This window comes from Monodelphis domestica, chromosome 6 (assembly GCF_027887165.1).
Source record: "Monodelphis domestica isolate mMonDom1 chromosome 6, mMonDom1.pri, whole genome shotgun sequence".
Taxonomy (NCBI): domain Eukaryota; kingdom Metazoa; phylum Chordata; class Mammalia; order Didelphimorphia; family Didelphidae; genus Monodelphis; species Monodelphis domestica.
Genome location: NC_077232.1, coordinates 32,038,951 through 32,053,913, shown reverse-complemented (window position 1 = coordinate 32,053,913; position 14,963 = coordinate 32,038,951). Strand labels below are relative to the sequence as shown.

The 14,963-nt window shown below is 40.0% G+C and overlaps 1 protein-coding gene across 1 annotated transcript in view; it reads left to right on the top strand.

Annotated features, from left to right (window-relative positions):
• Positions 1-372: 372 nt before the first annotated feature.
• Positions 373-14,963, top strand: part of HSD17B12 (hydroxysteroid 17-beta dehydrogenase 12) — a 153,516-nt gene continuing 138,925 nt past the window's right edge. Inside the window, exon 1 of the mRNA XM_001367642.4 lies at positions 373-656. Coding sequence (XP_001367679.1) covers positions 509-656 — 148 coding nt within the window. The 5' untranslated portion in view covers positions 373-508. The remainder of the gene's footprint in view (positions 657-14,963) is intronic.

Here is a 14,963-nt window from a genome sequence, read left to right as displayed (position 1 = left end):
TTAAATATTCCAGCTCAAACTCGGTTTATTGGGTTTCGCCAATCATAGTTCGAATTCTAGAGTCGTGACAAGAGCAGCTACCAATGAGAGGCGGGGGTGGGGCAATAGGAAGAAACAGAGGAGAGGCTATGACAGATCTGGTTGGCGAGGGGCGGGACTTGAGATCCATTGGCCAGAAGGCGTCATCAATCTGTGGCCTCGGAGCCGGAAGCCAGATCGCGAGGAGTGCTCGTGGGCTCGGAGGGGAGGGGAGGTCTCTAGGGGCGTGGTCTCTCGTATGAGAGGAGGGGCCGAAGCACTCTTGGCTCAATGATCATCCTCCGGGGGCAGGAGCGAAGGCGGGACCAGCCAATGGCCATGCGCTCCGGGGCACTGTGGGTGGGCCTGGCAGCGACGGGTGGGCGGGACGAAGTCGCTTGTAGGTATCCCTGTGGTCGTGGTGGTTCAGTGTCCGACTCTGTTTCCGGCTGAGGTACCTCGTGTGTCTTCCTCGATCCTTATACCCAACATGGAAAGCTACGGCTTCCTCTACTGGGTGGGCGTGAGTACCGTGGCCTACCTGTCCCTGCGACTCTCCTACAGCCTCTTCTCGGCCATTCGGGTGTGGGGCTTGGCCCACGAGGATGGGGTCGGGCCAGCGCTCGGCGAGTGGGCAGGTGAGTGTCCCGGAGCCCCTCTCCCCAGTCTTGGGAGCTGTAACAGCCGGGGTCTGGGGCAGAAGCACCTAATAAGCGCCTGCTGTCCCCTGGCTCAAGCTAAGACAACTGCTTGTCCACTGGCCAGCCGCTTCCCTGCCCCAGACCTGCGTTCTTCTTGTTTGTGTGAGTGTGGGGCTACTTAAATTGAAAGGTTGAACCATAAGACCTCCAAAGTTCTCTTCCAACTTTAAGCAGCAGCAATAATAATAATCATAAAAATAGCTAGCAATTATATATGCATACATATATATGTATGTATTTGTACACTCTATCTCCTTATTCTTCATTGAAATCCCTGTGGGTAAAAAGCTATAGTGATGATTGCTTACTTTTCTGCCTGTTTCAATTGCATTTACTAATACTTTACCCCTTTTTATTTTATACTGAGCAGTAATTGAATTTCACAACTTTTTCAACTTTTGAATATTGAATTGTAATAGTTTTGCAACAGAATTGACTAGGAAATAAAGAACAAAACAAAACAAAACTTTTCATGGATTGAGACCCAGGCCTAGAGACCAGAATTCCTTTAAGATAATTCCTAGCTGTGGGACCCTGGGCAAGTTGCCAAGCTCTTACCATTCTTCTGCCTTGGAACCAAGACACAGTACTGATTCTAAGATAGAAATTAAGGGTTAAAAAAAAAAGTCAGGGGGCAACTGGGTAGCTCAGTGGATTGAGAGCCAGGCCTAGAGATGGGAGGCCCTAGGTTCAAATCTGGTCTCCGACATTTCCCAGCCCTGTGGCTCTGGGCAAGTCACTTGACCCTCATTGCCTAGCCCTTACCACTCTTCTGCCTTGGAGCCAATACACAGTATTGACTCCCAAGAGGGAAGGTAAGGGTTTAAAAAAAATGTCAACTCCCACTCAGGTTGTAGTGGTATGCCATTTCCAGGGGCTTTTTCTAGTGTGCCAGGACAGACAGGATAGATAGAGATGGTGAAACAGCAACACTTGTGATGGTAGGTTTTGAGCAATGTCCTTTTTCTCCCCAAGTAGAATAGAGTCATAGCACCCTTAGCTTCTTAGCTTCTTCAGGGACATGTGTGTTTGCTCCCTGATTCAAAGTATAGGAGCCCAGGTTGGTTCACTTTTTTGAGTGTGTGAGCCTGTGAGAGCCATTGCTTCAAAATAAAATTTCTCTTGTGGCAAAGTGAACTTGGATCACTCAAGACTGGCCCTTGTTAGCAGTTTTATTGGTGATTTCAGGCATGTTGTTCAGATCACATCTTTTCAATCTTTTGAAAATGCCTCTCCTGTCCTCGATTCTGCATTTTTCCTCAAGGATCCTAGAATTTAGAGCTGGTAGGGACATCCAAGAACTCCAGGTTTCTCCTTTATGAAGATTAGGGAACTTGAGTTTCCTAAGGTAGAAGGGTGGTTTCTTTTTTATGCTAAACAGAAAGTATTACAGTTTGGGTCCTTTTGTTAATCTGGCAAAACAAGAATTCTATGTTGAAATAAATACTGTCTTGAAAGGGAGGAGATGCGGGGGAAGGGGAGGTTATTTGCATCTGGGACTTTGAGGGTAATGACATTTCTCAAATAAATGTGTGTGGGACTAATCCCTGCATTCTAGGTAGTCTTGGGGTTTTAAAAAAGTAGGGTAAAGGTCTTTGGATTGCGTGGGAAATTTATCTATTGAGCAACTTCTCAACAGCTTATTCAGACTAAGAAGTTACTTGTCCTGTGATCAGTGACCTGGTTTATTTGACTGAGATTTGATCAATTCATTTTGAAATTCCTGTAGGTAAAAAAAGTTTAGTGATATTTCTGATTATTTAATTGTCTGCCTCTTTCAGTTACTTTTCTAAACAACTGACTAGGAAATACAGAACAATTAGCATTTTAAAGAGAACAAACTTAAATTTTACCTCCAGAAATTCCCTAAGAATTGTATATATTTTAACATATTATATATTTATTTGACACCTGTTCAATGTGATGATTTAACTTTGTTATTAAATTTTAATATTCACTTTTTTCACATTGCTTTTTCTTCCTCTCCTTCCTGGCACATAAAAGATGAATCTCTCATTTCTGTTGTACTGTACAGTAACATAATTTAACAGCCTTTGAATATTGAATGCTTAATAGTTTTGCCATGGAACTGTGCTCCAGGTAGTTGCTCATTAGCCATGAATTTGACATAACCTGCAAACAGTTCTAATAAAATTAAATGAAATGAAATTTTTTAAGCCTTTACTTTCTGTCTTAGAAATAATATTGTGTATTGGTTCCCAGGCAGAAGAGCAATAAGATCTAAACACTAAGAATTAAGCAACTTACCCTGGGGTCATCCAGCCAAGAAGTGTCAGAGGCCAAATTTGAACCCAGGACCTCTGGTTTGTAGGCCTGACTCTCAGTCTACTAAGCCACCTCACTGCCGCCCTGAATAGATCTTGAAATTTGGCAAAGTGAAAAAAAAAAGACCTTTTTTTAAAAGTGAAGCATCTTGAAAAGGAAAGAATGGGCTTATTTAGCTATTTGGTATAGAGATAAGAGTTTAGAACCGGAGTCCCCAAACTACGGCCTGCAAGCCACATGCGGCCCATTGAGGCTATGTATCCTGCCCCCACTGCACTTCCGGAAGGGGCACCTCTTTCATTGGTGGTGTGACAAGGAAATCACTTTAAAAGACTGATATATATTAATTTAAGGTCGCCAAGGAATTCAGCTATGTAATTTCTAAATGAAAACTCAAGTCAATTACAAACAGGAGGAAGAAAGGAATTAGAGATAGAGAAAGAGAGGGAGAGAGAAAGGGGAGAGAAGGGAATAGGGCTTAAATACCCTTTCTGTTTAGGCTGGGCCAAAAGGCCCAAGCCCTTAGATAGCTGGGGCAAATAAAGGAGATCAGTCCCTATTACTCTCGTGACCAAAATGGAGAAACAGTCTCAGGGGCCTTCACCTCCAGCTTCCTTCAGAGCAGCTTCCTTCAGAGCAAGCACAACCTCCCAGAGCCAAAACCTCTCCAACCCACCACCTTTCCAACCAACCACCCTCAGTCCTCAGACCCCTCTATCTTTAAGGAAACCATCCAAGTTCCCTCCCCTCAGTTCTCACATCTACCAATCACTGTCCATGTCTTCCCTGTGCCAATGGTGGCTCTACCTTAACCCAGGACCGCCCAGAGGTCTGTGGCTTTGCACATGTCTGTTGAAGGTCATATTCTCAAATAATTAAATCTTGATCCTTTGCTACAGCCCTTCCTAAATCCTGTTACCCTGAGTAGGGTAGAGATTGGAATAATTAAATTTTGATCTATGCTGCAGCCCTTCCTAAATCCTGTTAGGACTGAGTAGGGTGGAGATTGTAATTTCCAAGACCTGGTTCTGTCATTCCAAGTATCTCTATTGTATCAATTCTAAAATCAATCATGACTCAAAGAAATTCCTGTTCTATGCTTAAGCATAGGTCAAAGCCCCTTCCATTGTTTAGCAAAAGGTTTCTGTCCTAAAGTAATCTTAAGAAGGGAGGAGGAGGGACCTCCCATGCCAATGGGGTTCACATTCCAATAGAGTTCCCACTATCAATAGGAAATTTTTCAAGTATGAAATTTCCCAATGGTGAAATTTCCAACATTTATAAGTCTAAGAAATTTTAAGGTTTACAGTGGTCAGTGAGAGGATCACTGTATGTGGCAGTGCATCGCTCACGTACAGTACTACTTCTGGTGACATAATCCTTTTCATGGTGCCTTAGAACGAGGTGCTGTGCAAAGGATTATGTGGCTGCACAATGGAAGATCTCAGCATGGTGAGCGGTGATCTGGGGGAGGGGATTCTGCACTGTGTATACTGCTGCCCAGTTAGGGTTAGGGTTAGGTTTTTATAGTCAAATGGTCTGAAGGACAGTGAACTGGCCCCCTGTGTAAAAAGTTTGGGGAACCCTGGTCTAGACCACACTGCTCCTTTCTTGAAAAAGTCATTTGCCTTCTGGACCATATCATAGATTTAGTTCTCTCTCAGAGGGTTCTCTAATCCAACAGCTCTCATTTTATAGATGAAAAAGCTCAAGGAATGGGAAAGGATCTGTCCAAGGTCATATAGTGATTCAGATATGGAATGTTAGTACAAGTCCTTTGAATTCCAGAGCTAGTGCTCTTTTCACTGGCTATGAGTCCAGGCTACCTTTTTTTGGTTTATAAATGACTAAGATGTCATTTACAAGTCAAAACTAACTTAGGTGTGTGTATAGAGCCTTGCTTTAACCCTATCCAATGATAATATGCCCATTAAGGATTGGGGAGAAGATCTTACATTGCCAGTGGGAATCTCTTCTGAAAATGAACCCTGTAAATCAGATTTGTAGATTCTCAGTGTTAGGAAGGACCTTAAAGACCATTTGGTTCAATTGAAGCTGATACTTAATGGAAAGAGTGCAGAATTTATTGTCAAGTGACCTGAAGTTGAATCATAGCTGTTACTTGCTACCTATGTGACTGGATAAGTTTCTTAACCTCTTTGGATCTTAGTTTCCCATTTGCAAAATTAAAGAGTTGGACTAGAAGGCCTTAAGGTCCCTTCCAGGTAAGTATTAAGTGCTGACAACTTGCACATATTACTTTCATTTCCCAATATATCCCTTTTCTTTCCTACCCTGAGGACTTTGTTACTCAATCAACAATTATTTGGTAGACATCTGCTATAGGTGCCTGGCACTGTACTAGGTTTTAGAGATACAAAGACAGACATCTGACAGGCTCTTATCATCAAGGAGTTCACATTGTAGTTAGGGAAGACTAGTTATATTTAGAGATAAGTACAAAATAGTTACAAGGTGCTTTGGGGGAGACAGCATTAGTTGCTAGAGGGATTAAGAAAGGCTCTCCTTTAGATTGAGCCTTGAAGGAAATGGGATGTGAGATAGTGGAGAGAAAGGACTGTAATCTAGACATCAGTTCTGCCTCCTAAAGCAGAGTTAGGAGGTGGACTGGGTGCTCTGGATAAGAAAAGCAAGTTCCTTTATAACAGAGAATAAAAAAAGAAAAACTGGTCAGGAAAACTAACAATGTATCAGTGAAGCCATGTTACATGTCCAGAGTCCCCTCCTGCAAAGAAGGGAGGTAGGTATTTTCTTTTATCTCTTCCAAGCCAAATGAGGCCATTATAATGATGAGAACTTCAGTTTTGATTTTTTCCTTTGTTGTGGTGCGTATTATTTTTCTAGTTTGCATATTTTGCCATGTAACAGGTTGGATTACTTTTCTCTAGAGTTTTTCATATTCATTGTTGCTTATGGTGCATCAATATTCCATTACCTTGATATAACAAAATCTTTGTAACCATTTCCCCAATCGATAGGCATCTACTTTGTTTTCAGTTCTTTGCTTTATACAAAATGTGCTCTAAATATTTTGGTGTCTCTGGGGAACTTGTTATCTTTAGCTCCTAGGGGTATATCTTTAGTAGTAGGATCTTTGGGTCAGAGGGTAAGAACATTTTAGTTACTTTGTTCACAGACTTCCAAGTGCTTTCCAGAACGGTCGGACCATTTCATAGCTCTGCTTGAACAGTTCTTAGAGTTGGTAATAATTTGTTCGGCCCTGGCATCCATGTTCCTTTTTACTCCCTGCAGAACTTTCTGGTTCTGTAGACTTCTGTCACCCTGAAGGGAAGGTGCTTCCAGGAAGAATGACTAGAAGGTTTAAGACTAGCAAATGCTGAATTGACATTAAACTAGCACTTTTGCTTTTTCTCATGGAGTCTTTTTTTTTTTATTTTAATATATTTTATTTGATCATTTCCAAGCATTATTCGTTAAAGACATAGATCATTTTCTTTTCCTCCCCCCCACCCCCCATAGCCAACGCGTAAGTCCACTGGGCATTAGATGTTTTCTTGATTTGAACCCATTGCTTTGTTGATAGTATTTGCATTAGAGTGTTCATTTAGAGTCTATCCTCTGTCATGTCCCCTCAACCTCTGTATTCAGGCAGTTGCTTTTTCTCGGTGTTTCCACTCCCATAGTTTATCCTTTGCTTATGAATGGTGTTTTTTTCTCCTGGATCCCTGCAAGTTGTTCAGGGACATTACACCGCCCCTAATGGAGAAGTCCATTACGTTCGATTATACCACAGTGTATTAGTCTCTGTGTACAATGTTCTCCTGGTTCTGCTCCTCTCGCTCTGCATCACTTCCTGGAGGTTGTTCCAGTCTCCATGGAACTTCTCCACTTTATTATTCCTTTGAGCACAATAGTATTCCATCACCAACATATACCACAGTTTGTTCAGCCATTCCCCAATTGATGGGCATCCCCTCGTTTTCCAGTTTTGGGCCACCACAAAGAGCGCAGCTATAAATATTTTTGTACAAGTCTTTGTGTCCATTATCTCTTTGGGGTACAGACCCAGCAGTAGCACTTTTGCTTTTTAAAGAACTTTTCTTTCCCCAAAACACTTGTACTTGTTGTAATGGAATTATTAGAAGGAAGCAGTTAATGCCCAAAGGGTGTTAAATGACTGCCCACCCTTTGATCCAGCCATACCACTGCTAGGTTTATACCCCAAAGAGATAATAAGGAAAAAGACATGTACAAGAATATTCATAGCTGCGCTCTTTGTGGTGGCAAAAAAATTGGAAAATGAGGGGATGCCCTTCAATTGGAGAATGGCTGAACAAATTGTGGTATATGCTGGTGATGGAATACTATTGTGCTATAAGGAATAATGAACTGGGGGAATTTCATGTGAACTGGAACAACCAACAGGAAGTGATGCAGAGTGAAAGGAGCAGAACCAGGAGAACATTGTACACAGAGACCAATACACTGTGGTACAATTGAATGTAATGGACTTCTCTACTAGCAGCAATGCAATGATCCAGGACAATTCTGAGGGACTTCTGGGAAAGAACATCATCCACATCCAGAGAAAGAACTGGGGGAGCGGAAACACAGAAGAAAAACAACTGCTTGATCACATGGGTTGATGGGGATATGATTGGGGATGTAGACTTTAAGCAATTATTCTAATGTAAATAATAATATGGAAATAGGTTTTGATCAATGTCACACGTAAAATCCAGTGGATTTGATCATTGGCTTTAGGAGTGGGTTGGGAGGAGAGGAGGGAAAGAACATGATTCATGTAACTATGGGAAAATATTCTAAAATAAATAAACTTAAAAAAATTAAATAGAAGGAGCCATGGTATTTAAAACCTGGAATTTAAAAACATAAATTAGAGAGTGATTACTGACATTCCAGAATGTTTCCTCTGCTTCCCAGAAAAATTCCTCATATAATTCCTATGAGGAATTCCCTATTTTAGATACTTTGAAACAAGCATTTGGAGATAATTTTTTTCTTTTGTTTTTAAAAACTCGAAAATTACCTTATAAAGAAGATTAGACAGCAATTGAAATCCTTGGACAACTTGCTTGGTGTGGTTAAATTCATTAGGCTACCTAGATATTCTCCTTTTTCAAAAAACATTACCTTCTGTTTTAGAATAAATACTAATAAAATATTTGTGCCAAGGTAGAACAGTAAAGGCTAGGCATTTGGGATTAGGTGTCTTGCTCATGGGCACACAGCTAGGAAGTGCATGAGGCCACATTGACCTCAGGACCTTCAGTCTATAGGCCTGGCTCTCAAACTACTGAACTACCTAGCTGCTCTGCTAGTTATCTTAACACTAATGTGGTAACAAACTTCTGAAAGTTTGTAGTAAAATGGAAAAAGCAAGGCTTCAAATAGCATAATGTAGCAAGAGTACCTTTTAAATTTTTAAATTTTCGTTTAAAACTTTTTTCATGGTTACATGATTCTTGTGCCGCTCCCTTCTTCTCTCCCCCCTCCTGGAGATTACAAGCAATTCCACTGGGTTATACATATATTATCACTCAAATCCTATTTCCATTGTATCCATTTTTGTAATTGAGGCATCTTTTAAAACCCAAACCCCAAATCCTATACTTAAATAAACAAGTGATAAATGCTATGTTTTCTTATGGATTTCTGTTCCCACAGTTCTTTCAAGGTTGTCCACTAAACTGACTTAATCTGATTTCATCAGGCTTCTTTTGGCAAAATTATGGGAACTAGGCCTTTCAGCTAATCTCTGATTCAAAGTCATACTTGACTAGTTTGAGCTAGTTGTAAGACTGATATGGAGTATGGAACCCAGATAAGGGATGTCGTAAGTTTGTTATTTCAAAGTCGGTGAACATTAACCCCTGGTGTTTAGAGATCCGTTTTTGCAAATTCTCAGATTGGGAATGACTCCAGATCTGATAGTCTCCTTGCCTAACCTCCCAACCCCAGCTTTCTTGATTCTGCCAGTCGGTGAGAAGTGACAGGCCCCAGCCGCCCACCTCTTGCTGGTATAGTCTATCCCTGCGGCTGAGCAGACTCCTCCCCCCACCCCCTATTTCTTATCTTTTCTGCTCTTGCAGAGAATAAGGCATTTGTCCACATGTCCTGGGGTCTTTTGCCTCACCCCTGAGACTGTCAGCCGGAGCTCCGAAGCTCGGGGAGGGGATGTTGCACGGACTCTGTCCCCCTTGTGTACCCACATCATGGACTTGGAGGCCAGCACTGAGCCTGGCCCTGCTGCTCCTCCGGGGAAGCAGAAGTTTGGTAAGAGCTGTGTTGGCTGGAGGCTATTCCCCCTCCTATCACGCCTTCCCTGCCTACGATTCTCACTGCTGCCCTATTCCCAGGGGGCCAGCACAGCCTCAGGAAATCATGGGGTGGGTGAAGATGAGACATGCCAAAGCCTGAGGCTCCTTCTGTAGCCATCTCTGAGTCTCACACCATTTACATGTGCTACAGCTCCATGTCCTGAATGATGACTGATTTGTTAAGAAAAAGTTTAGGGAGCAGCCGGATAGCACAGTGGATAGAGCACCAGGCCTGGAGTCAGAGATTCTGGGTTCAAATGTGGACTCAGACACTTTCTAGTTGGGTGACCCAGGGCCAATCACAACCACCTCCCCATTGCCTAGCCCTTACTGCTCTTCTTCCTTGGAACTATCAGTTCTAAGATAGAACATAAAGGGTTTAAAAGAAAAAAGAGGGAGGGGTAGCTAGATGACTCAGTGGATAGCGAGCCAGACCTAGAGAAAAGAAGATCCTGGGTTCATATATGGCATCAGATACTTAGTAGCTGGGTGACCCTGGGCAAGTCACTTAGCCCTTCACCTAGTATAGCCCTTCCTGTTCTTCTATCTTGGAACCAATTCACCATATAGATTCTAAGACAGATGGAAGAAAGGAAGGAAGGAAAGAAAGGAAGAAAGATCTGGTGGTTGCATGCTGCAGGGGGGGCTGTGTGGCAGGATGACTTTGGGGTGTCCCTCCTCCCCCTAGTGGCATAGATAGAGAGATACATATAAAGTCATAAAAATGCTATGTGTAGGGGTACCACTGTCTACCCCTGGGGTTCTTTTTTATTTTAGGAAAATTACCTTTGGGACCTTGTCCTCACAGCTGGGGATGTTCCACTCCTCTGCTACGCCTGGGCAAGGGAAGAAGGCAGTGCATGGGGCCTATAATGATTAAACATGGCTTCCACTTTAAAAAAAGGGAAGAAAGAAAGAAAGAAAAAAAAGAAAGAAGGTTAAAGTGAGTAGGTGGGACATTTTATAGAGTAATGGTACAAGAACTGAGTCCAAATGCAGCCTCCCTCACTAACTTCGGCAAGTCATTTCACTTCTGTCTGCCTATTTCCTCATCTCTAAAATGGGGATAAAATATCACTCAACCTCAGTGATGTTAGATTAAAATGAGTTGTCTCTATAAATGCTAACTACTATTTTTTTTATTCCTACTATTATTATGCTTAGTATACTCTGTTCCCAAGCCTTTCTGTGTGAGAAAAACTCATACTGTGACCAAAAGGATAATGGAGAAACAAAAATGGCATGAGATATTAAGGAAAATATCTGATGAGATGGAGAGGTTTTCTTGGCAAAGATACTGTAGTGGTTTGCCATTTCCTTCTTGAACTTATTTTACAGATGAGGAAACTGAGACCAACAAAGATATGTGACTTGCCCAGGGTCATACAACTAGTACATGTCTGAGGCTAGATTTGAACTTATGAGGATTAGTATCTGATTCCAAGCCCCTGTGCTCTATCCATGAGCCACTACCTCCCCCAGTACGAAACATATATACATCAAATGGCATAGCATCTAAATTCTGAAGGAAAAAAATTAAATGATTTGCAGGAGGAAATAGGCAGTAAAACTATTCTAGAGACACCTCAATTTCCCCTTTTTAAAGAGCTATATAAAATCTAACCATAAAATAAATAAGAAGTCAAGGAGATGAGTAGAATTGTAGCAAATTTAGATACGATAGACAAGTAAAAAAAATGCAATAAAAAGTACATTTAATAAGGAACCGTGGAAGCATAGATTAAAAGTTAATTGGAACTAATAAGTGATCTAATCCTTCAGAATGAGTGGATCAAAGAACAGATCATTGAAACAATTATTTTCTTAAAGAGAATGACAATAATGAGACAATACTCCAAAATTTTCTGGATGCTGGCAAAGCAGTTCTTAGGAGAAAATTTATATCTCTTAATGTATACATCAGTTAAAGAGAACAGATGAATGAATTGGGCAAGCAAATAAAATAATTAGAAAGAGAAGTAATTAAAAATCTAATTAAACACCAAAATGAAAATTCCAAAAAATCAAAGGAGAGATTAACAAAATCAAAAGTAAACATTGAACTAATGAATAATACTAGGAACTGGTTTTATGAAAAAGAAAAAAATATATAAGCTTTGAACTAATGTGATATATAAAAAAGAAAACCAAAATCTCAGTCTCAAAAATTAAAAAGGTGAATGTGCTACCAGCCAAGGTGAAATTAAAGAAATTATTTATTTTGTCCAGTTATATGCCAGCAAATACAACAATGTAAGTGAAATGCATGAGTATTTTAAAAAATGAAAACTGTTTAGATTAACAGAAGAGGAAAGATATAAAACCCTATCTTGGAAAAAGACATTGAAAAAATTTCAAGAACCAAAAGGATTTAAAAGTGAATTGTAGCAAATGTTTAAGGAATAATTAATCTCAGTATTTTTTGAAAAAAATAGGTAAATTAATCTAACCAAATTCCTTTTATGATACAAATTTGATTTTGAGACCTAAATAAGGGAGAGCAAAAACAAAAAAACAACTACGGACCAGTTGCTTTAATGAATAATCATGTACATTTAAAAAATAAAATGCAAGCAAGGAGATTATAGCAATATATCACAAAGATAATACATTATGACCAGGCTGGTTCAGTTTTAGGAAAACTATCAGCATAATTGACCATAAGTAACAAAATCAATGAAAATTATATGATTTTATCTAGTGATACAGAAAAGCCTTTGACAAAATACAATACCTATTCCTATTAAAAATACTAGAAAGCAGAGGAATCAGTGGAACTTTTCTTAAAATAAGTAGTATTTATCTGAAATCAAGAGCAAACATCTATAATGGGGTTAAACTTGCCAGTGATATTAGAAGTAAAAAGCAAGGATGTCTGTTTTCACCATTATTATTCAATATTGTACTAGTATTGCTGGTCTATAACCAGCAATAAGAAAAGAAAAAGAAATTGAAAATAAAACAGGAAGTGAGAAACCACAACTGTCACTCTTTGCAGATGATATGAGGGTATACTTTGAAAACCCTAGAGAATCAACTAAAAAACTAGTTGAAACAGTAATTTAAATACAGTTGTAAGATATAAAATAAACCCACTTAAATCATCAGCATTTCTATATACTATCAACAAAACCCAGTGCAAGAAAAATCCCATTTCAAATAGCTACAGGTAATATAAAATCCCTGAGAGTTTACTTGTCAAGGCAAACCTAGGAATTATTTGAATACAGTTGCAAAATATTTCACACAAATACAGATCTCAGGCTGAGCCCAAAATATAATAAAAACGACAATTCTATCCGTTAATATACTTATGCAGTTCCTTTCCAGATTTCCAAAGAATTATTTAATAGCACTAGAAAAAAATAGTAACAGTTCATCTGGAAGAACAAAAGGCCAAAGATATCAAGGAGGGGGAAAAAGGTGTAAAAGAAGGTGACCTAGTGTAGTTCCAGATTTCAAACTATATTACAAAATAGCAATCATCAAAACAATCTGGTATTTGCTAAAAACTAAAGAGTGGTAGATTAGTGGAATAGATTAGGTATGTGATACATAGTATTAATCTATTGTTCAGTAAACTAAAAAATCCAAGCTTTTGAGGTAAGAACTCACCATTTGACAAAAATTGCTGGGAAAACTGGAAAGCAGTTTCTCAGAAAACAGGCATAGATTGACATTTCACACTGTATATGAAGATAATGTCAAAAAGGATAAATGATTTAGACATAAAGTGTAATCATAAATTAGGAGAGCATGGAAAAAATGTACTTCTCAGATCTATGGAAAAGGGAAGCATTTGTTGGTTGTCTCTCGAACCGAGGATGATGATTGTCTTTGTGCATTTTTGTGCACAAAGACACCTGTGCATGAAGATTTAAGTGGAAAAGTCGATGCACAGAGACAGTCCCACTCTCTTGGCGTTGGAAGCCTGGGTCCATTGGCACGAAAAGTTGTTACACCTGGAGACTTCCTCAGCTGCATTGGATGGCCGTGTTGTCTTTTGTGCTCCATCACGCCCTAAGCACTCCACAGTGCCTTGCTGCATCGCCATCTCAGCCGTTGAACCTTCTTGTTGGTTTCTTCCGCCTGTTCTGCCGAAGCAGTCTTCACATGCTGGGTGAGCAAAGCCCTAGTTCACCAGGAGTTGAGGTCGACCCGATGGCTACCCTCACAGGGTTTAGCCGGCCTGTCAAAGCCGTTGTCCGGGGTGTGGCCGCTGCCGCATGCTAGCAGCTACTGGGAGCCACAGGTGAGAGCTGGGTGTCAGATGGGGGTCAGAGGCTGGAGAGCTGCCCTAGGAGGGCATGATAAGCCCTCCATACCAGAGATATTACCCCTCCCTGAGCACCCCATACACCCCCCCAAAAATATGGAACGCTTCACGAATTTGCGTGTCATCCTTGCCTTTATGACCCAACAAAAGATAGAGAAGATTATGGGAAGTAAAATGTATAATTTTTATTGTATGAATTTAAAAAGCTTTGCACAAACAAAATGAATGCAGCCAAAATTAGAAGGAAAATAGGAAAGGAGAATTTTTAGAGTAAATTTTTCTAATAAAGGCCTGATTTATCAGATATATTGAGAACTCAGTCAAATTTAGAAAAAGAAAAGTCATTCCCAAGTTGATGAGTGGTCGAAGGAAAACAGGCAGATTTTATAAGAAATCAAAGTTGCCACTATTCATATAAAAATGCTTTAAATCACTGATTAGAGAAATTAAATTTAAAATGACTCTGAGATACCATCTCACATCAACAGATTGGATAACATGTTAGAAAAGGAAAATGATTAATGTTGGAGGGGATATGGAAATATTGGAGTACCAGTCCATTGTTGCTGGAATTGTGAACTAGTTCCATCATCCTGGAGAAAACTTTGGACTTATATTCTAAGGACAATAAAATTATGCATACCCTTTGATCCAGCAATACCAGTATTAGATATGTATTCCAGAGAGATCAAAGAAAAGGGAATAGGACCTATTTGTAAATATTTATAGTACCTCTTTGTGAAGTGGCAAGAAATTATATTTTGAGGGGATGCCCATCAGTTGGGGGAATGGCTGAACAAGATGTGGTATATGATTGTGATTGAATTCTGTTGTGCTAGAAGAAATGTTAAGTGGGATGGATTCAGAACAACCTGGGAAGACATACACTTAACTCAACTCAGGCAAAGTTAAGTGCACAGCACCGGAACACTGTACATTTTAACAGCAATATTGTTAGGATGATTGTGAAAGAAACTAATATGATCATGACAGTGATCCAAGACATTTCCAAAGGACCTGTGATGAAAGATGCTGTCCACCTCCAGAGAGAGCATTGGTGACCTCTGCATGCAGAATGAAGCATGCTATTATTGATTTATTTTTTTGTTGTTGTTATTTTGTTTTTGTTTTTTTCACAACATAAAGCTAATACATAAGTATGTTTTGTATGACTGCACATGTAGGAACTATATCAAATTGTTTTCCTTCCTTCTTAAGCCAGGTGAAATAGTTACTACACTGAGGTATATGTGAATCCTCAATGTCCCTCAGTTAAGTAAGGCCAATGGCCTCACTTACAGGGACCAGTATGTGATCAGGCCTCCAAGCAGTGTTGGTAAACAGGTAAAAGGGTTTATT